Below are 25,621 nucleotides of genomic sequence, written 5' to 3' on the forward strand. Positions count from 1 at the left end.
TTTAAGTAGGGAGCTAAATATTCAGGGTTATTTAACATTTTGGAAGGATAGGAAAAAAGATAAAGGTGGTGGGTAGCTCTGTTAATAAAGGATGAAATTGGTATAATAGTGAGAAATGATCTTGGCTCAGAAGATCAAGATGTTGAATCAATTTGGGTGGCGATAAGAAATAGCAAGGGAAAGAAATCACTGGTGGGCGTAGTATATAGGCTCCCTAACAGTAGCTACACTGTAGGGCAAAATATAAATCAGGAAATAAGGGGGGCTTGTAAAAAAAGGTAATGCAATAATCATGGGTGATTTTAACTTTCAGATAGATTGGACAAATCAAATTGGCAAAAGTAGCCCTGAGGAGGAGCTCACAGAGTGTATTCGGGATTGTTTCTTAGACCAATACGTTGGGGAACCAACCAGGGAACAGGCCATTTTGGATCTGGGAATGGGTAAGGAAACAGGATTAATTAATGATCTCAAAGTAAAGGATCCTTTGGGAAGCAGTGATCATAACACGATAGAATTTCACATCCAGTTTGAGAGCGAGGATCTTGGGTCTGAAACTACTGTATTAAACTTAAATTAGGGCAATTACAAAGGAATGAGGGCGGAATTGGCTAAAGTGGACTGGGTAAACAGATTAGATGGTATGATGGTGGATAAGCAGTGGCAAACATTTAAAAAGATATTTTATGACTCGCAACAAAATATATCCCTGTGAGAAGACTTCACAAAAACGGTGAACCAACCATGGCTAACTATGGAAGTCAAGGATGGTATCAGGTTAAAGGAAAAAGCATACAACGTGGAAAAGATTACTGGTAAGCCCAAAGATTGGGAAAACTTTAAAATTCAGCAAAGGATGACTAAAAGAATAATAAAGAGGGAGAAAATAAATTATGAGAGTAAACTAGCAAGAAATATAAAAACTGACAGTAAAAGCTTCTACAAGTATATAAAAAGGAAGAGGGTAGCTAAAGTAAACATTGGTCCCTTAGAGGATGAGACTGGGGAAATAATGGAAAACAAGGAAACGGCAGAGGAATTGAACAGATATTTTGTATCTGTCTTCACAGTAGAAATAATAAAATACCAATAATAGTGGAAAATCAAGGGGCAAAGGCGAGAGAGGAACTAAAAACAATCACTATCACTAGAGAAAAAGTTCTAGGTAAATTAATGGGTCTAAAGGCTGACAAATCCCCTGGACCTGATGGCTTGCATCCACGGTCTTAAAGGAAGTTGCTACAGAGATAGTGGATGCATTGGTCGTAATCTTCCAGAATTCACTAGATTCTGGAAAGGTCCCAGCGGAATGGAAAACCTCAAACGTAACACCCCTATTCAAGAAGGGAGTGAGACAGAAAGCAGGTAACTATAGACCAGTTAGCCTAACATCTGTCATTGGGAAAATGCTAGAATCCATTATTAAGGAAGTAGCAACAGGACATTGAGAGACTCATAATACAATCAAGGAGAGTCAACATGGTTTTATGAAGGGGAAATCGTGTCTGACAAATTTATTAGAAGGGGAAATCGTGTCTGACACATTTACCTGAGGAAGGAGGAAGCCTCCGAAAGCTTGTGAATTTAAAATAAAATTGCTGGACTATAACTTGGTGTTGTAAAATTGTTTACAATTAAATTTATTAGAGTTCTTTGAGGAAGTAATGGGCAGGGTGGATAAAAGGGAACCAATGAATGCAGTATATTTGGATTTCCAAAGGGCATTCGATAAGGTGCCACATAAAAGGTTACCGCACAAGATAAGAGCTCATGGTGTTGGGGTAATATACTGGCATGGATAGAGGATTGGATAACTAACAGAAAACAAAGAGTCGGGATAAAAGGGTCATTTTCAAAATGGCAATCTGTAACTAGTGGGGTGCCACAGGGACCAGTGCTGAGGCCTCAACTATTTACAATATATATCAATGACTTGGATGAAGGAACACAGTGCATGGTAACTAAATTTGCTGATGATACAAAGATAGGTGGAAAAGCAAGTTGCGAAGAGGACACAAAGTGTCTGCAAAGGGATATTGACAGGTTAAATGAATGGGCAAAAATTTGGCAGATGGAATATAATGTGGAAAATGTGATATCATCCACTTTTGGGGGAAAAATAACAAAGCAAAATATTATTTGAATGGAGAAATACTACAAAATGCTGTGGTACAGAGGGATCTGGGTGTCCTCGTACATGAAACATAAAAAGTCAACATACAGGTGCAGAAGGTAATCCGAAAGGCAAATGGAATATTGGCCTTTATTTCTAGGGGGATGGAATATAAAAGCAGAGAAGTCGTGCTACAACTGTACAGGGTGCTGGTGAGACCACACCTGGAGTACTGCGTACAGTTCTGGTACCCTTATTTAAGGGAGGATATACTTGCATTGGAGGCAGTTCAGAGAAGGTTCACTAAGTCGATTCTGGGTATGGAAGGGTTGTCTTATGAGGAAAGATTGAACAGGTTGGGTCTACGCTCATTGGAGTTTAGAAGAATGAGAGGAGATCTTATTGAAACATATAAAATTCTGAGGGACTCGATAGGGTAGATGCTGAGAGGATTTTATCCTTCATGGGGGAATCTAAAACTAGGGGGCATAGTCCCAGAATAAGGGGTCGCCCATTTAAGATGGAAATGAGGAGGAATTTCTTCTCCCAGAGGGTCGTGATTCTTTGGAATTCTTTACCCCAAAAAGCTGTGCAGGCTGAGTCATTGAATACATTCAAGGCTGAGTTAGACAAATTTTTGATCAGTCAGGGAGTCAAAGAATATGGGGAAAAGGCGGGAAAGTGGAGTTGAGGTAAAAATCAGATCAGCCATGATCTCATTAAATGGTGGAGCAGGCTCGAAGGGCCAAATGGCCTACTCCTGCTCCTAACTCTTATGGTCTTATAGTGATGTTGGTTGAGGGATAAATATTGGCCAGGACACCGGGAAGAACGCCCCTGATCTTCTTCAAAATAGAGCCATAAGATCTCTTACGTCCATCCGAGAGGGCAGACAGGGCCTCGGGTTAACGTCTCATCCAAAAGACGGCACCTCCGACAGTGCAGTACTCCCTCAGTACTGCACTGAAGTGTCATTAAAACATTTTCTGCATTGCCTTTGGGTAGGTGACGCTGTCTTTCAAAAGTTAAGACAGTAGGGTGTCCAAGTCTGTCAATATTTACAGCGGAACCCCCACACAGAAAAGTCTGAAAGCCATTGCCTTAAGACAGTAATTGTGTTTTGTTGCTGCTACTGAGGTCATAGTAGAATATCAAAGCAGGGACATTAATTTAATTGTTCTCGGTTTAAAAGCAGCAGAGCTGTGACAATCCAGCTGCACAAATCAGTTTTGGTTTATCATGATTCAGTGGTGCAGTAGAAAGAAATTCAATAGGCTGTATTCAATCAAATCTGTTCTGTGCTGTTAGCTGATCTCAGCCAAGGAGCTCGAATTGGCCTCCATGTACCCCTAGATGGTAGAGGGTAAAATCGGTCAGGATTCCATCCCGCCCCTGGGCGTGACACCTGCTGAAATGTGTGAACCTGTGGACATTAGATGAGGACAGGATTGGTCTTGGTCCTCCTGTGATTAAATATCCTGTCAACACTTGGAAGCTGCTTGCTTCCACAGAGCTCTACCCCAGTGCCTTTAGAGTGGGGGAGAAAAATATATCAAGTCATTGTGGAAATTCTAATTCATTATTTGTGAACAATTCTGTGCGGTTTTACAAAGGCAGGCAGTGTATAAAAATATAAAATATGAACCTATGTGATGAGCAGAATGTGTAGCTGCAATAAAATGTAGTCAGAATGAATAGTTTTGCTCAAAATATTGTATTGTGGGCTCCTGTGAAGGCTCAGTGCCAAGTACACCACGTAGCATGGTACCAAGCCAGATAGGTCACAGGTTCAATCTTTACGCTGTCGTAAGTTAGGTATTCCACAATTGGTCTCAGCACCGTCGGAGGAGAAAACTAGCCAGGATTCCTGTTCGGAATGCTATTGTACAACGGCAGAAAAGCGTGCATCTTGTGGATGTCGGGTGAAGATGTTAACGCTGATGTTTCCACAGTTGAGCTGTCTGGTTTTCTTTCAGATCATTAATGTAAAATGGATTAAGCATTGGCTTTCTCAGCCAGGGATTGTGCCCCATCTGGGATGGGGTTGCCAATCCTCCAGGATTGTCCTGGAGCCTCCAGGGATTGAAGATTAATCTCCAGGACACTGCTGTGAGCATAGAAACATAGAAAATAGGAGCAAGAATAAGCCGTTCGGCCCTTAGGGCCTGCTCCACCATTCAAAATGATCATGGCTGATCGTCTAACTCAGTACCCTGTTCCCACTTTTTCCCCATATCCCTTGATCCCTTTAGCATTAAGAAATATATCTATCTCCTTCTTGAATACATCTAATAATTTGGCCTCCACTGCCTTCTGTGGTAGAGAATTCCACAGGTTCACCACCCTCTGATTGAAGAAATTTCTCCTCATTTCGGTTCTAAATGGCATACCCCGTATCATGAGACTGTGACCCCTGGTTCTGGACTCCCCAGCCATCGGGAACATCCTTACTGCATCCAGTCTGTCTAGTCCTGTTAGAATTTTATATGTTTTGATGAGATCACCTCTCATTCTTCCAAACTCAAGTGAATATAGGCCCAGTCGACCCAATCTCTCCTCATACGTCAGTCCTGCCATCCGAGGAATCAGTCTGGTAAACCTTCGTTGCATTCCCTCCATGGCAAGGACATCCTTCCTCAGATAAGGAGACCAAAACTGCACACAATACTCCAGATGTGGTCTCACCAAGGCCCTGTATAACTGCAGTAAGACATCCCTGCTCCTGTACTCAAATCCTCTTGCAATGAAGGCCAACGTACCACTCGCCTTCCTAACTGCTTGCTGCACCTGAATGCTCGCTTTCAGCGACTGGTGTACAAGGATACCCAGGTCTTGTTGCACATCCTCTTTTCCCAATCTATCACCATTCAGATAATAATCTGCCTTTCTGTTTTTACAACCAAAGTGGATAACCTCACATTTATCCACAATATACTGCATCTGCCATGTTCTTGCCCACTCATCCAACTTATCTAAATCACATTGGAGCCTCTTTGCATCCTCCTCACAGCTCACATTCCACCCCAGCTTTGTGTCATCTGCAAACTTGGAAATGTTACATTTAGTTCCCTCATCTAAATTATTGATATATATTGTGAATAGCTGGGGCCCAAGCACTGATCCCTGCGGTACCCCACTAGTCACTGCCTGCCACCCAGAAAAAGACCCGTTTATTCCTACTCTCTGTTTCCTGTCTGTCAACTAATTCTCAATCCATGCCAGTATATTCCCCCCAATCCCATGTGCTTTAATTTTGCACACTAACCTCTTGTGTGGGACCTTATCAAAAGCCTTCTGAAAATCCACTGGTTCTCCCCTATCTATTCTACGAATTACATCCTCAAAGAACTCCAGTAGATTTGTTAAGCATGATTTCCCTTTCATAAACCCATGCTGACTTTGTCCAATCCCGTTAATGCCCTCCAAGCGTTCTGTTATCACATCTTTTATAATGGACTCTAGCATTTTCCCCACTACTGATGTTAGGCTAACTGGTCTGTAATTCCCTGTTTTTTCTCTCCTTCCTTTTTTAAATAGTGGGGTTACATTTGCCACCCTCCAATTTGTAGGTACAGTTCCAGAGTCTATAGAATTTTGGAAGATGACCACCAATGCATCCATTATTTCCAGGGCCACTTCCTTTAGTACTCTGGGATGTAGATTTTCAGGCCCTGGGGATTTGTCAGCTTTTAGTCCCATTAATTTCCCTAGCACTATTTTCTTACTAATACTGGTTTCCTTCAGTTCCTCCCTCTCACTAGACCCTTGGTTCCCTAACATTTCTGGCAGGTTATTTGTGTCCTCCTTTGTGAAGACAGAACCAAAGTATGTGTTTAATTGTTCTGCCATTTCTTTGTTCCCCATTATAATTTCCCCCATTTCTGACTGTAAGGGACCTACATTTGTCTTCACTAATCTTTTTCTCTTGACATATTTATAGAAGCTTTTACAGTCAGTTTTTATGTGCTAGTTTGCTCTCATACTCTATTTTCCCCCCTCTTAATCAATCTCTTTGTCCTCTTTTGCTGAATTCTGAACTGCTTCCAATCCTCAGGTTTGCCGCTTATTCTGGCAATTTTATATGTCTCCTCTTTGGATCTAATACTATCCCTAATTTCTTTTGTAAGCCAAGGTTGAGCCACCTTTCCTGTTTTATTTTTGCGCCAGACAGGAATGAATAATTGTTGTAATTCCTGCACACGTTCTTTAAATATTAGCCATTGCCTATCCACCGTCATCCCTTTTAGTAAAGTTCCCCAATCTATCATAGCCAACTCGCACCTCATACTTTCGTAATTTCCTTTATTTAGGTTCAGGACCCTAGTTTCGGATTCAACTACTTCACTCTCCATCTTAATGAGGAATTCTATCATGTTATGGTCGCTCTTCCCTAAGGCACAAGAAGATTGTTAATTAATCCTTTTTCATTGCACAATACCCAGTCTAGGATCGCCTGTTCTCTAGTTGGTTCCTCAACATATTGGTCTAGAAAACTATCATGTACACACTCCAGAATTCCTCCCCCACAGTATTATTGCTAATTTGGTTTGACCAATCTATATGTAGATTAAAGTCACCCATGATTACAGTTATACCCTTTTTGCATGTGTCTCTAATTTCCTGTTTAATGCCCTCCCCTACATCTCCACTACTGTTTGGGGGCCTATAGACAACTCCCACCAACGTTTTCTGCCCCTTGGTGTTTCTTAGCTCCACCCATACAGATTGCATATCGTGATTTTCCGAGCCAATATCCTTCCTCACTATTGCATTGATTTCTTCCTTTACTAACAACGTTACCCCACCTCCTTTCCCTTTTTGCCTGTCCTTCCTAAATATTGAATACCCCTGGATGTTCAGTTCCCATCCTTGGTCACCCTGTAGCCATGTCTCCGTAATCGCAACTATATCATAACTGTTAATATCTATCTGTGCTATTAATTTATCTAGCTTATTGCAAATGCTCTGTGTATTAAGACACAATGCCTTTGAACTTGTCTTTTAAGATTGCTAGTCATTTTAGTTTTATTTTGCACTATGGCCCTATTTGTTTTTCGCCCTTGTTTTCTCTGCCTTCCACTATTGCTTCTTCCCTTTCTGTCTTTTGTTTCTATCCTTGTTTCCCCCTCCTCTGTCTCCCTGCTCAGGTTTCCATCCCCCTGCCAATCTAGTTTAAACCTTCCCCAACAGCACTAGCAAACACCCCCGCGAGGACATCGGTCCCGGTCCTGCTTGGGTGTAATCCGTCCCGCTTGTACAGGTCCCACCTTCCCCAGAACCGGTCCCAATGTCCCAGGAATCTAAATCCCTCCCGACTATACCATCCCTGCAGCCACGCATTCATCTGGTCTATTCTCCTGTTCCTATACTCACTAGCACGTGGCACTGGTAGTAATCCTGAGATCACTACCTTTGAGGTCCTGCCTTTTAATTTATCTCCCAACTCCTTCAATTCACCTTGCAGGACCTCATCCCTTTTTTTACCTATGTCGTTGGTACCGATATGGACCACGACTATTGGCTGTTCACCCTCCCCCTCCAGAATGCCCTGCAGAGCAACCCAGGAGAAAAATCTTAGGGTTATTAAAACAACTTTTTTTTTTCATTTTCTTTTTAACACTTTCATTTATTAGTTATAAAACTTTTTAGTTATAAAAATATTGAAGATGGGAAAAAGGTTGTTTTGACTGGCATCCAAACGGCTTTACAATTGGCAAGGGAAGGTGATGCGCTGTGAGGATGCACGTGTTGGGTGGCCAGTGGCAGGAGTGTGGGAAAGGGGCAGTTAAAGGTAGAAGGTCATATCCTAACTTGCGCTATGTCCCGCTCGCCCATCACTCCTGTGCTCGCTGACCTACATTGGCTCCTGGTCCGGGAACGCCTCGATTTTAAAATTCTCATCCTTGTTTTCAAATCACTCCATGGCCTCGCCCCTCCCTATCTCTGTAACCTCCTCCAGCCCTACAATCCTCCGAGATCTCAGTGCTCCTCCAATTCTTGTCTTTGATCGCCCCATCATTGGCGGCAATGCCTCCAGCTGCCAAGGCCCTAAGCTCTGGAATTCCCTCCCTAAACTTCTCCACCTCACTTTCCCTCTTTAAGATGCTCCTTAAAACCTACCTCTTTGACCATAAGAAACATAAGAAATAGGAACAGGAGTAGGCCATATGGCCCCTTGAGCCTGCTCCGCCATTCAATAAGATCATGGCTGATCTTCGACCTCAACTCCACTTTCCTGCCTGATCCCCATATCCCTTGATTCCAAGCTTTTGGTCACCTGTCCTAATATCGCCTTATGTGGCTCGGTATCAAATTTTGTTTGATAATCGCTCCTGTGATGCGCCTTGGGACGTTTTACTATGTTAAAGGCGCTATATAAATGCAAGTTGTTGTTGATGAAACCTCCAGGAATACATGCAACCAAAATCGGCAACCCTAATCTGGGGTGATATGAAGTTTTGTGGTGTCAGCTTGACTCACTAGTAGCACACCTGCCTGAGTTAGCTGGTAGTGGTTTCAACAACCCCCCCACCCCGCCCCACAACCAGGCACCTAATGTAAGCTAAGTGCTGTAACTCAGGAGGTGCTGACTTTTGCACAAGAGATCCAACCGAGGCCCTGACCGCCTACTCAAGTGAACCTTAAAGATCCCATGGCACTATTTGAGGAAGAGCAGGAGAGTTGGCCCCGATGTCCTGCACAACATTTGTAACTCAACCCAACACCACCAAAAACAGATTATCTGGTCATTATGTCTGCTGTTTGTGGGATGGTGCTGTGCACAAATTAACTGCTGCAGCTGCCTACATAACTGTGACTACACTTCACAAAGTAATTAATCGGTGGTGAAATGCTTTGGTACATCCTGAGGACATGAAAGGTGCCATATAAATGCACATTATTTCTTTAAAAACACATCTGAATCACATTTTATTAATCCTAATCCTCTGAATCAAAGCCTATATCGAAAATAAAAATGTGTGGTACTTCTGGTTGACCTGAATTCCCCTACAATTTGAAAATGCCAGCATCCTCTGATGCTGCTGGGTAAATATGACCCAGTGTCCTCTGCATATAGAAACCCCGGAGCCACTGTTGTATAGTACACTATTTCACAGTGCACTAAGAGAAGCCATTAGAAAACAACACCAAATGCTCAAATAAGAGTAAATGGCATCACTTCTGCTGTGTTAAGGTAAAAAATAGTTTTAGTTTAAAACAGAAAAAGTTGGAAATACACAGCAGGTAAGTTAGCATCTGAAGGAAAAAAGACAAATTAATGTTTCAGGAACAAAGGGCTTCAGAATTCTAATTCCAGATGCAGATTACACTCAGCTCTACTTCTCCACCACCTCTCTCGACTCCTTTACTGTCTCTGTGAATGTCAAACTGTCTGTCTGACATCCAATCTTCGATGAGCCGCAATTTCATTCAATTAAACATATGAAGATGGGAGCAATTGCCTTTGGCCCACACCACAAAATCCATTACCTCACCACTGTCCTTCATCCCTCTCCCCAACCACTGTCTTAGGCTGAACTAGATTGTTAGCAACCGTGGCATCCTATTTAAGCCCAAGTTGAGTTTCTGAGCCCACATCCTCTCCATCACAAAGACCACCTCTGTAACAACACCCACTTCTGCCTCTACCTCCAGACTCGACTATTTCAATGCTCTCCTAGCCAACCTCCCTTCCTCCACACGCTGTAAACTTTAACTCACCAAGTCCTGCTCACCTATTACCTTTGTCCTCGCGACCTACATTGGATTCCTGTCCCAATCCAATGCCTCCAATTAAAAATTTTCATAGAATCATAGAAATTTACAGCACAGAAGGAGGCTTTTCAGCCCATCGTTTCTGTGCCAGCTGAAAAAGCTATCCATTTAATCATATTTTCCAGCTCTTGGTCTGAAGCCTTGTAGGTTATGGCACTTCAAGTGCACATCCAAGTACCTTTTAAATGCGATGAGGGTTTCTGCCTCTACCATCCTTTCAGGCAGTGAGTTCCAGACCCCCATTATCCTTTGGATGAAAAAATTTCTCCTCAGCTCCCCTTCTACCAATTACTTTAAATTTATGCCCCCTAGTTATTGACCTCTCTGGTAAGGGAAATAGGTCCTTCCTATCCACTCTTTCTAGGCCCCTCATGATTTTATACACCTCAATTAAATCTCCCCTCAGCCTCCTCTGTTCCAAAGAAAACAACCCCAGCCTATCTAATCTTTCCTCATATCTAAAAATCTCCAGCCCTGACAATATCCTCGTAAATCTCCTCTTGTACCCTCTCTAGTGCAATCACATCTTTCCTGTAATGTGGTGACCAGGACTTTATGCAGTACTCTAGCTGTGGCCTAACTAGTGTTTTATACAGTTCTAGCGTAACTTCCCTGCTCTTATATTCTATGCCTTGGCTAATAAAGGAAAATATCCCGTATGCCTTCTTAACCACCTCATCTACCTGTCCTCCCACCTTCATCCTTGTATTTAAATCCCTTCATGGCCTCGCCTCTCCCTATTTCTGGAACCTCCTCCAGCCTTACAACCCTGCCCAAACTTTCCATTCCTCTCACTCTGGCCTGTTGTGCATCCCCTCTCCCTTTGCCCCAACACTGGCAGTGTTACTTTCAGCTTCCTAGGCCCTGAGCTCTGGAATTCCCTCTATAAACTCCTCCGCCTCTCCATTTCCCTCTCCTCCTTTAAGATCCTTCTTAAAACCCACCTCTTTGTCTAAGCTGTTGGTCACCTTCCTAATATCTCCTTTGGCTCGGCATCCATTTTAATCCCTTACACCTCTGTAAATTGCTTTGGGGTGTTTTTCTACATTAAAGTAATTCTATAATTGCAAGTTGTTGCTGTTTAATAGAATCATACAGCCCATTCGGCCCATCGTGCCTGTGCCAGCTCTTTGGAAGAGCTATTCAATTAGTTGCACTCACCTGCTCTTTCCCCATACCCTGCAAATTTTTCCTTTTCAAGTATATATCCAATTCCCTCCAATTTACATCTGTATTATTTTTTAGATGTCCCTGGGCAGGGTTGCAGTCAAATCTCTGATGGTCCAGATGAAACAATGCCAATTCAGTGCTCTCACAGGCAGACTATCAGAATGGCTATAAGTCTTACTCAGTCCTAAAGGGGTTTTGAAGTCACATTGCATTACATTGCCCATTAAGTCTTCATCCGATCATCGCGGAATGCCAGGCCAGTGTTTGTGTTCAGCCTGTGATGGTAGTCACATTGAGTCTACAGTACAGAAACAGGTCATTCGGCCCAACTGGTCTATGCCGGCGTTTATGCTCCACACGAGCCTCCTCTCACCCCTCTTCATCGAACTGTATCAGCATACCCTTCTATTCCTTTCTCCCTCATGTGCTTATCTAGCTTTCCCTTAAATGCTATTTGCTGAAAAGCAAGCACTGCAGATGTAAATGTCTCCTGAAGAGCACATTTAGTAAAGAATCCAACAAGGTAGGATCACTGCTAGAGTCAGTGAGTGAGGGGCAGTGGTTCTAGTCAGGGTCTGCTTCCTTTTAAAAATACAGGTATAAGTACATCTGCTACATTCCCAGCTTTTCTCTCTTCCCTTATCATTTATTTATTTCTCTCTCATGTTTTTGGGTGCATTGAATTATACAGCACAGAAGGAGGCTATTCGGCCATCATGCTTGATCTTTGAAAGAGCTATAAAATTAATCCCACTCCACTGCTCTTTCCCCATAGCCCTGCAATTTTTTCCTTTTCAAGTATATATCCAATTACCATTTGAAAATTACTATTGAATCTGCTTCCACCACCCTTTCAAGCGGTGCATTCCAGATCATAACAACTCGTTGCATTAAAAAATTTCTCCTTTGGTTCTTTTGCCAATTACCTTAAATCTGTGTCCTCTGATTATCAACCCTCCTGACAGTTTCTCCTTATTTACTCTATCAAAACCCCTTCATAATTTTGAATACCTCTATTAAATCTCCCCTTAACCTGGACCTCTCCTGTGTTTTTTTTACCCCCCAACAATTTGCACATCCTTTTGTCTTTTCTATATCTCTACGTTATCTCGTCGATAATCTTTTATATCACTTGAAGATTTTCTATTAAGCATTTTGCAGGTCATTTAACACATTAACTCCCTCTCTAACTGGTGCATCTGTTGGTTCTCTCACCCTCTCCTCCCTTTTCTAATTTTTCCAACCTTACTAAAATGCCTGTTTGTCTCTGAGCCTTTAGTTTGATGAAAGGTACACACCCAAAGCATCATAACTTGATGATCTACTTCTCTCTCCTCCTTTAAAAGTCTTTTCAAAATCCATCTTTTTGACCAGGAGGTAACCCTTCCTCCCCATCATGGCTTGGTTTCTGTTTCCTAGTCTATTTCCATTTGTGAAGTGACATTTATTATAATGGTGCTGTATAAATGCAAGTTGTTGAAGCAATGACTTCTTGGTTACAATCTCTGTGATAATGTACAGGTGCATAGGAAGCAAAAAGTCATTTAAAAACAGTACCAAACACTGTAACTATGCAGCAGCAATATAGTCAGCTAAAAAAAGTTAAAAACCCTGTAGTCCATCAGCGTTATTTATAGTTTGCCTTTTTGCTGGAAGCATTTCATTTTGTTTTCTTCAGCCAGCCAGCTGAGGCTGAATCACCACCTGCTGCCCTGCTATTTCACTGCAATTCTCCAGGGTCTCATTTTACAGGACCATTTCTCCTGCTAGTAAAATGCTCTTCTTTATAGTTACACTACGCTTATATTGTCCTGTAAATAAACAAGTTTAAACATCACACTTTTGCGGGTATACTCCCTACCTTTGTTTCTTGACTATTATAGGACATTTTATATAATGCATTTAAGGCTAGCCTACAGTATGTGAGAATTCAAGGGTATTGTTTTTCAAGATCCATTTAAGAGATAACCTCATCCTGACAGACTGCCCTCTCCTCAGTTGTTCCTTCCCCTCCCCCAGCTCAGTCAATGAAACATAACACGATGCAGGCAAACTGTCTACAGGAACATGAACAATCAGAATAACACAAAGGGTAATTTTAGGAGTTTGTGCTTCTGGCACAGAGCTTCGTCTGCTGGGAGCGCATATCAGGAATTCAAACGCATGTCCCCATCATTTTTCATCCATTCATTTTATGGACGGAAAATCATGGGGAGTGCCTAGATTCCCAATGTGCGATCTGGGGAGGGGTGGGTGTGCTGAAACTCCATACTGTGAATTCAAAAAATTACCCCAATTCTCTCGAAAAGAGAAGGCCAAGGGGTGACCTGACAGGTCTTTAAAATTATGAAGGGGTTCGATAGGGTAGACATAGAGAAGATGGTTCCACTTGCGGGGGAGTCCAAAACTAGGGGTCATAAATATAAGATCGTCACTAATAAATCCAATAAGGAATTCAGGAGAAACTTCTTTATGTGGGACTCACTACCACATGGAGTAGTTGAGGCGCATAGCATTTATGCCTTTAGGGGGAAGTTAGATAAGTACATAAGGGAGAAAGGAATAGAAGGATATGCAGATAGGGTTAGATGAAGTAGGGTGAGAGGAGGCTTAAGTGGAGCATAAACAGCCGCATAGACCAGTTGGGCTGACTGGCCTGTTTTTGTGCTGTAAATTCCATGTAATGCTCAATCACTAAGTAGCTTCATATAAAAAATGTCCATGGTGAAAAATAACAGGTTTGAAATTTGGGTACAATTTTTTCAAGTGTCAATAATAATACTCCAAAGGTAGAACTTTGACTAAGAATTTGGGGGAAAGAGGGACCAAACCTCTAGCAACAATGCTATACTGTTCTAAATCCAGGAAAAATTATGTTGGACTAAAAGAGGCTGTTCAGAACTTCTAGTTCATCTTGTACACATTCAGAGAGAAAGAAAGAATACAAGATAGTTACAGGTCAGGAAGGCTCCTCGGCCCATCTAAGTTCACCCACTCAGAATGATTCTAAAGCTTCCCCAATTCAGGATCCAATTGTTTCTAAATGTTGGTGCCAGCTGTGGCTCAGTTGCTGCCACTATTGCCTCTGAGTCAGAAGGTCGTGGGTTCAAGTCCCACTCCAGAGACTTGAATACATAATCTAAGCTGACACTCCAGTGCAATACTGCTGCACTGTTGGAAGTGTTGTCTTTCGGATGAGACATTAAATTGAGGCCCTGTCTGCCCTTTCAGGTGGACGTAAAAGATCCCATGGCACTATTTCGGAGAAAAGCAGGGGAGTTCTCCCAGTGTCTTGGCCAATACTTATCTCTCAATTAATATCACTAAGAATCATTGCTGTTTGTGGGACCTCGCTGTGTGTGAATTGACGTTTCCTACATTATAACAGTGAATATACTTCAAAAGTACTTCATTGGCTATAAAGCGCTTTGGGATGTCCTGAGGTTGTGAAAGGTGCTATATAAATGCAAGTCTTTCTTTCCAGGGTTTTTGCCTCCACTATTCTTCTTGGAAGTCTATTTCATACATTGATCACTCTTTGAAAGAAGAAAGACTTGCATTTAGTTCTTTGTCAAGAAGTTCCTGATATAAGTTCCAAATTTACCTTTTACTGGTTTCAACCTGTGTCCCTTTGTCCTACTCTCATTATGTAACAATGTAATATTCCGGATATACCTTTTCCTTTCCCTTAACTATCTTATAAACCTCTATAAGTTCACCTCCCTAAGTTTCTTCAGTCTTTCATCATAATGCAGGCCTTGGACACTAGGGATCAGCGTTATGGTTCTTTCCTGCACTGCCTCCAGCGCTTGAATGTCTCTTGTCTCGGTGACCAGAACTCTACGCAGTACTCAAACTGCAGTCTGATCACACCAATATACCATTTGAGCACTGCCTCCTCTGACTTGTATTCTACTGTTCTGGCTCTGCAGTTCAACATTCTATTGGCTTTGTTGATTGCTGCTCTGCATTGGTTGGACATATTTAGTGTTGAGTCTAAGACACCTAGGTCTCCAGGCTATTTCAGCACCTTGCATGACGTACATGTGTTGCTTATTTTTCCATCCTATGTGCAGAACTTTACATTTGTCTGCATTAAATATTATTTGCGATTCGTCTGCCCACCTTCATGTTTTATCCAACTTACTCCATAACTTCTGCTCACATCTCTCAAAGACATCCCAAACTTCCTTTCCTACATTAATTACTTTGAAGTGCAGTGACTTTGGTATGTAGGCAAAAAAATGTGTAGAGGATCTCCTCTGTGCTTTCTTAGCTCCTTCCATGATAGTAGGCCAAAAAAAACAGGTTACTGAGCAGTACTGGAAAAGCTTGGAAACAGGTATTCAGTGCCTCTCTCAGTTAGGAAGTGACATGGAAAAGACAGAAAAAGGTGAAGGGGGCTGAGAGAAATAATTTAAAAAACAGACGGGAATAGGTTTTCTCTGTGGGTAAAGGCACCACATCAGTTATAACACTAATTGACACAGATCAGAAGGTTTAAATTTCGATTCAAAGTCTGTGCTAATTTAACTGATCTGAGTCAGGAGCCAGGACTGTAGCTGGGACACCACAATTGGCTTCGATACCTTGGGGTAGGGAGGAATAAATTCATTTGTATAAAAACCAGAGGGTTGCAGGCACGTTTGGAGCCACACAAGGACCTTAGGAAAGGAGGGGAAAAGAAAGAGATTAAAATGGCAGCCCAATGGCGAGTGCTGACAGCCATTTACATTTGCCTGTAGTGGTGTTTAACCCCCAAGCACAGGGAAAAAATCCACCCCACAAGGCAGCCCAGTAATATAAATGGGCCATCAGACTGTTCAAGACAGAAGTTAGATTAGTGGTGATGCAAAAGCATAGCCAACATGAGCAAAGCTTTGAACGAGAAAAGCACTGACAAAACTGCTGTTCCTTCACTGAAATTTCAGAGGTTCATTACAGTCCATTCAAAATCGGTCTAAATAATGCATTAGTCTCTAGAGAGCTGTCAATCTGATAAAACCAGAGCCTCTCAACTTAAAAAAAAAGATCATTAGTACATAAACAGAACATTAATACATAACCAGGGATGAGCAAAAGGATTGTAACTGACACACCCTCATAGGGACATAACAACAACAACTTTCACTAACAAAGTGCCTTTAATGTAGAAAAATATCCCAAGGCGCTTTACAGAAGTGTAATCAGGCATCTAAAAAATCGACGTCAAGCCAAAGAAGAATATATTAGGATGGGTGACTAAAAGCCTGGTCAAAGAGATGGGTTTCAAGAAAATTTAAGAGGAAATTCCAGAGCTTAGGGCCTAGATGGCTGAAAGCGCGGCTGCCAATGTGGGGCAAAAGGAGTGGGGTTTGCACAAGGCCAGAGTTGGAGGAACACAGAGTTCTCAGAGGGTTACAGGGCTGGAGACAGAGATATGGCCATGAAGGGATTTAAACACAAAGATGAGAATTTTAAATTTCAGACACTAGGGGAATGGCAGCTAGCTTGTCAGTCAGCTCGCACAGGGGAGATGGGTGAGCGGGATTTGATGCAGGATAGGATTCGAGCAGCAGAATTTTGGGTGAGCTGAAGTTTATGGAGGGTGGAGGATGTGAGGCCAGCCAAGAGAGCATTGGAATAGTCAAGCCTGGAAGTGACAAAATCATGGATGAGAGTTTCAGCAGCAGACGGCTGAGGCAGGGGCTGAGACAGGCAATATTACGGAGGTGGAGGTAGACAGTCTTTGTGATGGATAGAATATGGGGTTGGAAGCTGAACTCGAGGTCAAATAATACACCAAGGTTGTGAACAGTCTGGTTCAACCGGAGACATTTGCAGGGGAGGGGGATGGAATTGGTGGCGAGGGTAAAGAATTTGCAGAAGGGGCCGAAGGCGATGACTTTGGTCTTTCCAATGTTTAACTGAACAAAATTGTGGCTCATCCAGGACTGGAAGTCAAACAAGCAGTCTGACAACACAGAGGCAGTGGAGTGAGTGAGAGAGGTGGTGGATAGCTTGCTGTGGCAGGGGCAGAAACCCGATTAGAGAGATCCAAACATGGAGTTGCGAGAAAGATGGGTACAGATTTGGGAAGTGACAACATGTTCAAAGACTGTGGAGAGGAAAATGAGGCTGGAGATGGGGTGGTTGTTTGCAAGGACAGAAAGTTCAAGGGTGCGTTTTTTGAGGATGGGTGATGGTAACGGTTATGAAAGGGAGGGGGAGACAGTATCTAAGGAGAGGGAGTTAGATCACAGATCAGCCATGATCTTATCAAATGGCGGAGCAGGCACGTGGGGCTGAATGGCCTACTCCTGTTCCTATGTTCCTACTTACAATGTTAACTAGCACGGGCACCAAGAGGGAAGTTGGGTGGTCAGCAATTTAGTGAGATTGGGGTCAGGAAATTGTGTCTTATAGACAAGATGAGCTCAGGGAGCATGAGGGGAGATAGGAGAGAAACGAGAGAATGATGTGGGTTTAGGGATAAGGCGGGAAGGACCTAGGGGGAAAGTGTGGAGTGATGGGAAAGGGGAAGGGGGGGATGCGGCAGGGGCAGCTGAACAGATGGTCTCAATCTTAGTGTTAAAGTAATCCTTGAGCTCCTCGCACTTCCTTTTGGAGGTGAGGGTGGAGGGGGCAGGGCAGAGGGGGTTTAGGAAATGGTTAGTAGGAGAGAAAAGAAGCCTGGAGTTATCAAAAACAGCAACAAAAATTGTTTCCCAGCTGCAGAAATTGTTAATGAAACTCTCCAGAGTCTTACGGTTCAGAAACTCCTCACTTCCACCAGTCTCCGCTGATCCTGGCAACAGCTGCGCCTTATAATTCTCAGTCTGTTACCCTCAGTGGATTGCAGGTGTCGAAGCAGAAAACTCTGAGCTGCAGTGCCACTGGCCCTTATTATCATAAAACAGTCAGGAAATTCACTCCCAAAATATTTATTCTACACCCTTTTCAAGATGAATGGTCCAAACTATGCAGCGTTGGTATGGGCTGCTCTGATGGTAATTGCCACTCAGCTCTCCATTCTCTGTTTCATAGTCTATTGATTACCTATAGTGAGTCACACAGCACTTAAAATTCCTATCTTTAATGATTATTAAAATTACAAAACAATCAATAAAATCCAGTAGTACAGGAAAAATTGTGAACTTTTTATCACATTTGAGCATTTTCCAAAAGCTCCGTGCTAGGAATGCATGTTGGGAAATCTTGGGGAATGCCCGTGAATTCTCAAAATTCAATCCCAGTAAACAAAGCTCTCCACCAGAAGTGTGCATTTGGAAAGTAGTTCCGAATATATAATATATTTTTAATCACAATTTGATTAAGAAAAGATCCCACCAAACATAGCTTTACTGATTTGAGTCATTTCACTGATTGTTCTCACTATTTACATAACCTTGTCCCACAGTTGGTTTAAATGGAGTTGTACCGTCTCTTCGCTGTCTGTGGAAAGCGGTAGCACCAGATGCAGATTTCTTCACTGGTGTCAAAAGAAAGCCTGCAAGCAATGTAATTTTTAAAAACATTAACAATGATGCAGCAGGCTAAGTATTGTGAAGAGAGAGCAAGAAAGAGCGCCATCGACAGCTCAGTTTGTTAAGTCCACTGCCTATCCCTATTGATACTAAAGCTAGGCTAATTCAGAGGGCAGATAAGGATCAACCATGTTGGTGTGGGACTGGAGTCATATATAGGCCAGACCGGATAAGGATGGCAGGTTCCCTTCTCTAAAGGACATTAGTGAATAATCAGTTAGGTTTTTACAACAATCTGAAAGCTTTTTATTTCCAGATTTTTTAAATTGAATTCAAATTCTCAAACTGCCATGGGGGGATTTGAACTCACATTCTCTAGATTATTAGACCATGTCTGTGGATTACTAGTTCTGTAACAGAACCATTACAGGACCATTCCCCTTACTGACCTTTCCTGGAAAGAAAGAACTTGCATTTAAATATAGCACTTTATTGCATCTCTCAGAAATGTCCTAAAGTGTTTCACATTCAACGAATTTCTTGCAGTGCAGTCACTTATGCAGACAAATGTACCAGCCATTCAGCACACAGTGATGTCCAATAGACAGCATTCAGATGAATGGCCAATTGATCTATTTTTATGATTGTAAACAATTTTACAACACCAAGTTATAGTCCAGCAATTTTATTTTAAATTCACAAGCTTTCGGAGGCTTCCCCCTTCGTCAGGTGAACGATGTGAAAATGAAATCCTCGAAATGAAATCGCATTTATAATTCACAGAACAATGCTTGGTGAGTACAGACAGTTTTTTCAACTGCCCGTTGCCAAGGCAATCAGTGTGCAGACATGATGGTATTGGCCAAGGGAGGAGTATTGGTCAAGATCTCTCTGTTCTTCTTCAATAATTGTAAACAATTTTACAACACCAAGTTATAGTCCAACAATTTTATTTTTAATCCCATAAGTTTTCGGAGGCTTCCCCCTTCCTCAGGTGGTGATTTCCACACCACCTGAGGAAGGGGGAAGCCTCCGAAAGCTTGTGGGATTAAAAATAAAATTGTTGGACTATAACTTGGTGTTGTAAAATTGTTTACAATTGTCAACCCCAGTCCATCACCGGCATCTCCACATCATGGCTTCTTCAATAAGTGCTATGGAAGCTTTCACTTCTAGCCAAATCATCAGAACAGGCATATTGGGTTGCTGTTTAACACCTCATCCAAAGGATAGCATTCCAACAGTGCAGCACTGAAGTGTCAGCCAAGACTAGGTGCTCAGGTCCTGGAGTGGGGTTTGAAACCACAACCTTTTGACTCAGAGGGGAGCGTGCTAACGCCCATTTTGTTCAGGGCTCAATGGAGCAACTCTATTGCCATCTTGACTGAGATCAGTTAACTCAACACAGGATGGGAATTAAAAAAAATTCTATTATATATTAAAAACAGTGAGTGGTCTCAATATTCCAAAGGTAATGCACCAGTAGATGTAAACATTACATTATGTGACACATTAAAAACAATGGTATGCCAACTAATGCTATGTGACTTGTCAATCTCTTCTGCTTATTTGAACTTTCACTTTAATTCCTGATATTTGCCACAGGGTGGCCTATAAAGTGCACTTGATTTTGGTTTTCCATGTAAAACACCATGGGAAATTGACTAGTTATTAATTTAAAAATGCTTTCAGTGGGGAGAGAGGGAGAGTGGAAATATTCTTCTAAGTCAAGAGAACTGAAATTTGAAAGCCCACATCTGAACATTTTAATCCATGAACAGCTCTCTCCAACTTTATGCCTACTGCAGCAATGTTATTATTCCATTTCCATTACTGCCTATTCTTAACCTTTCTGAGTGGGATTGCAAAATCAATGTCCAACTGCACTGAACCTGAACGTCTGTGAATTATCCCTGGCAACTTTTCTCTAAGGAGATGCAGGCAGAATTACCTTCTATATTAGTGACATTGCAGAAACCATTGATTAGATTAATAGTCACAAATACATGAGGCACGGATTGAGAAAAGGCCTTAAGGGCCAACAAGCCCCAGTGTTTTCCGATTGCATGCTCGCAGGCCATGTTGAATAGCCTGTTTTTATCTACATCATCTCTGTCTTAGCATTTTGAAGACCTGAATCATGACACTTGTTCCCCCAATCCCCCTTCTTCTAAAGCAATAGTTTTTCTTTTTTTTTGGGAAATATTGACACCCCTGATAAGCAGTGCCAATATGTAAAAGAACACAGTCTACTGTTGCAGAATTTTTTTAATTAGTATTCAGCAACAAAAATATTGTGCTAGTAAATCAACAGATACAGAAACCTGGCAAACAGACACTGGGATTCTCCTCTGTGATCCCGCCCAAAATTGGGTGGGATTGCAGAGGAGAATAAGGGAAAATTCAGGTGGGGAGGCCTACCACCACCTTGCTCTGACAGGGATTTCCACTGGAACTCCGCTCCAAAGAGGAGGATTCCAGTCATGCTGACCTTACAGATCCCAATGAGATTCCCCTCTGGAATGCCTCGTGTCCAGGCATGAAAAGCCTTTGCTATACCCATGAAAAAAAGGGCATTTCTCTTTTAGGGCCCTCCATTTCCATGCTACCTGTCTGAGGGGGCCTGGCTGCAATGATTGAGGCCCATTAATCCTTATCTCCTTATCTGAGGAAGGATGTCCTTGCCATGGAGGGAGTGCAACGAAGGTTTACCAGACTGATTCCTGGAATGGCAGGACTGACGTATGAGGAGAGATTGGGTCGACTAGGCCTATATTCACTAGAGTTTAGAAGAATAAGAGGTGATCTCATCGAAACATATAAAATTATAACAGGATTAGACAGACTAGACGCAGGGAGGATGTAACCGATGGCTGAGGAGTGCAGAACCAGGGGTCACAGTCTCAGGATACGGGGTATGCCATTTAGAACCGAGATGAGGAGAAATTTCTTCACTCAGAGGGTGGTGAACCTGTGGAATTCTCTACCACAGAAGACAGTGGAGGCCAAGTCATTAGATGCATTCAAGAAGGAGATAGATATATTTCTTAATGTTAAAGGGATCAAGGGGTATGGGGAAAAAGCAGGAACAGTTAGACGATCAGCCATGATCATTTTGAATGGCGGAGCAGGCCCGAAGGGCCGAATGGCCTACTCTTGCTCCTATTTTCTATGTTTCTATTGTTCCCACTTCACTTGCACTGCTTTTGAATGCCTGCGCCTTCTCCCAGCACAACAACAACAACTTGCATTTATAGAGCGCTTTTAACATAGTAAAACGTCTAAGGCACTTCACAGGAGCGTTATCAAACAAAATTTGACACCGAGCCACGGAAGGAGGTATTAGGACAGGTGACCAAAATGTTGGTCAAAGAGGCAGGTTTTAAGGAGCATCTTAAGGAGAAGAGAGAGGTAGCAGACAGAGAGATCTAGGAAGGGAATTCCACAGGTAAAGGCATGGCTGCCAATGGTGGAGTGAATAAAATGGGGGATGCGCAAGAGGCGAAAATTGGAGGAGTGCAAAGATCTTGGAGGGTTGTAGGACTGGAGGGGATAGGGGTGGGTGAGGCAGTGGAGGGATTTGAAAACAAGGATGAGAATTTTAAAATCGAGGCATTCCTGGACCGGGAGCCAATGTAGGTCAGTGAACACAGGGGTGATGGGTGAACGAGACTTGGTGCGGGTTAGGATACGGGCAGCAGAGTTTTGGATGAGCTCAAGTTTATGGAGGTGGGAGATGGGAGGCCAGCCAGGAAAGCATTGAAATAGTCAAGTCTAGAGGTAACAAAGGCATGGATGAGGGTTACAGCAGCAAATGAGCTGAGGCGGGGCGGAGACGGGCGATATTAAGGAGGTGGAAGTAGGCGGTCTTGGTGATGGAGTGGATATGTGGTCGGAAGCTCATCTCAGGGTCAAATAGTACACCAAGGTTGCGAATGGTCTGGTTCAACCTGCCTTTGGGGGAAACCACAGAAGCATGAGGGCAATGCAAAAGGGCAAAGACCCATCATAACTGTTTCTGCCTCTTTTTCCTCAGCTTTGTTCTTGAGAAATGAGCATTGCCCTGGCATAAAGCACTTGAAAGTTGTCCCCATGAAGTCTTCTGAAACTATCAAAGATTATTTTATAAATATGTATATTTATTTTGCATAGGCATTATATTGAACAAGTTGTAATTTCCCCTTAGACTTTTGTTCCACTATAAGTTATGTTTACATCATGGTTTGCTTAACATATGATCACTTCTAAATCACATTTGAACTGAATTTGAGCCCAGGACTCAAAGGTGTAATCCAGAACCCAGTGCCAAGAACTATACTCACTCTTTACGTGAACATCTTCTGTGGATGGTTTAGGCCAAGCTATGACATCTGTTTGTTTTCTGTGGAAATTCGTAATGCTAGATGCAGTTTTTTTGATTGGAGTCAAAAGAATCTCTGCAAAATAAAACATTATAAACCTTATAATGTTACAGTGCAATTACCTTTAACACAAGTTGTCTTATGGTGCAAAAACAAAATACTGTGGATGTTGGCAATCTGAAATAAAAACAGAAAATTGCTGGAAACAAGGTTGGCCTGCAGAGTGTTCCAGCATTTTCTGTTTTTATTTTGTGTTACAATGCAGTAGCTCAAGCTGGATTTTATAATACTTCAGTGTGGTAAAACAATTTTAAAAAAAATTGTCCCCTTTTTCCCTTCCTCTCCTGAAGATGGTCACTCAAAAGCACTGTATATCACCCAAATGTCCAAATTTTTCAGAAGGTTAATGAAGATTCTTAACCTCTACTAATCAGAAGTCATACAACAACATCAGATCTACTCTGGATTCTGGAATGCCTCACCTGGGACATCCCTATGCTGAGATCACCGTTTCTGAGGTGTAACGAGAACAGGACTGCTTTCTGAAAAGCTTATATCAGTGGAAATATGAACTACTGCTCGACTTTCAACCATGGTAAAATAATTATTATATATATTTTATATATACTATATAAGAAAAGAGTAACTTGCTCTTTGTCAAATCACAAGACACTAAAACTTCGGACTGCATGGTCTTAGGATAATGCACAAAATTCCTTTCTATTTTCTTGGGTGTTAAACACGGATCTGTAAAATATAGGCGATACTGAGAGTTTATTTCAAATTTTTCATTTATTTTTAAATGTTCTCATCTCTTCTGAAGGTACTCACTTTTGCTGGAGTGCTGTCCCATGTCGCTGACAGCCCTTAGTAATGTGCCTAACTGGATATTCTTCATGTGTAAGCCCAGCCAGAGAGTGCTGGCAGGCGAATCCTCCTTAAGGAGGCATCGAAGCAGATGTCCACACACTCAGACGCTGGGAATTTCCTCAGAGCTTCTCACAGTGTTTCAGCTGAACTTCCACCGAAGTTACAGCAGCAGAGCTGGAGAAGTCATGATGAAATTCACCCCCATACTTTCCAGCAGGAGTCACTGGATAGCAGTCAGGAGTGGGAACCGTGGCTGATTTTCCCCTCCCTATTCTATGGGAATGGAGACTAGCTAAAAAACTCAACCGGCGTCCTGGGTGAGATCTGGTAACTCAGCACAGCCAAGGAATCAAATTAAGGGACTTTCTGTCTGTATGACGTAATGCAAAACCACACATTATCTTTAGCACTAGGCCATCAGAAGATTACATGAAAGAGTCAAAAGCAGATAAATCATCATTACATAAAGCAAAGTAAAGCTGCTGATACTAAATCAAAACAAACATGTCTAAAGATGAGTGCAATTATGGGTACTATGCAAGATTTGTTCCCTGTTACACTCAGGAAGTAAAACTATACTTGGATCAGCCAACAGTTCAGTAAGGAAGTGGTATTTGGTACCCTAGATAATAGAAAAAATAACATAAAAATGAAGAGAGAATACAATTTAAAGGTGAAAAATATCTCCCAGTTCCTGTGCTAATCTCAACCAGTGGTGTTAGGGTGCTACAACTGACCTTGGGATCCCCAAATAAGGAAGGGTGGCAAATTAAATAAAAACGGCTGAGGTTTTGGCTTCTGATTACTATCCAACTAGCTTTTTTTGTACAGTCAGTGTAGAATGAAGCCACAGACACCAGAAGGTCCTATACTTGATTCCTACTCTCAATCAGTAGGCATGCTGCAATCATTCTCAGGACCCCAAGACTAAAGAGAATGAAAAAAACTGTCTAGCATTCCAACTCCTAATCACTATCAAGTAACCGCTGCTGACAAGTGTGAATATATGGCGGCCTCAGCTGTGCTGTTTCCTGTGATTAAATAGCCTGACAACACTCACTGACTCAGTTCACACAAGAGGAATTGCCATTTTTGGGTGGTACTGCAGGCTGGTTGACGCCTGTGGAACTGTACCCTTGGATCAGTAAGCACCTTCAATGGAGGAGCGGGACAAAAGAGGTGGGTGGAGGAACTGAAAAAAAAACCATAGGCGATCTGTGAAATAAGCTGCAATGCTGCAGTATCCTTTTACCACACCTAGGGACAACTTATTCCCACAGATTACTTAGGGCCTTTGACAGCATTAACCATCTACAGTAGTGTTACATTATTAGACAGACTTTAATTTTTGATACTGTCAGATCTTGCTCCAGTATGCCCACAAACACATTTCTACTTGTAAGAATTATTTAATACTACATTCAGTAAGTATACAGCATTTGTCCCTTGACGGGTGCTTTGATACACAGCTGTAACGCACAAGATGTTCTGATGTTTTTTTTACAGTTGGCTATTTGAAGTCTAGTCATCTACTAAGCACACTGCTGAAAGATCCTGGATCACAATCAAATGCATGACTTCTGAGCATACTAATTCTGCTTTAGCACATAATCCATGCTCTTCATACCAAATAATATCAAATGCATTCATTTTTAAAATAAATTACAACTGCTGACAAAAATATTCCTTCTTTATTATTAATTACAACTCCTGTTTTATAGAGCAGAAGTAATCGCATCAAGGATGCTGAAACTTCACAAGCAGTAAAGAGCTTTGGCTTTGGGCTGTTGCTTCATGTAAAGCTTTACATTTGTAGAATGTCAAACAAAAATGACAGACCTACTTTTAGTGGCTAAGCTGACTGA

The 25,621-nt window shown here is 42.1% G+C and overlaps 1 protein-coding gene across 1 annotated transcript in view; it reads right to left on the bottom strand.

The window, feature by feature from the left end:
• terb1 (telomere repeat binding bouquet formation protein 1) overlaps window positions 1-25,621 on the bottom strand; it is a 99,929-nt gene that overhangs the window by 13,650 nt on the left and 60,658 nt on the right. Inside the window, exons 16-17 of the mRNA XM_067997589.1 lie at window positions 22,848-22,961; window positions 18,442-18,548 (exon numbers count right to left, since the gene is read on the bottom strand). Coding sequence (XP_067853690.1) covers window positions 18,442-18,548; window positions 22,848-22,961 — 221 coding nt within the window. The remainder of the gene's footprint in view (window positions 1-18,441; window positions 18,549-22,847; window positions 22,962-25,621) is intronic.

The sequence above is a fragment of the Heptranchias perlo genome, chromosome 16 (genome assembly GCF_035084215.1).
Source record: "Heptranchias perlo isolate sHepPer1 chromosome 16, sHepPer1.hap1, whole genome shotgun sequence".
Lineage (NCBI taxonomy): Eukaryota > Metazoa > Chordata > Chondrichthyes > Hexanchiformes > Hexanchidae > Heptranchias > Heptranchias perlo.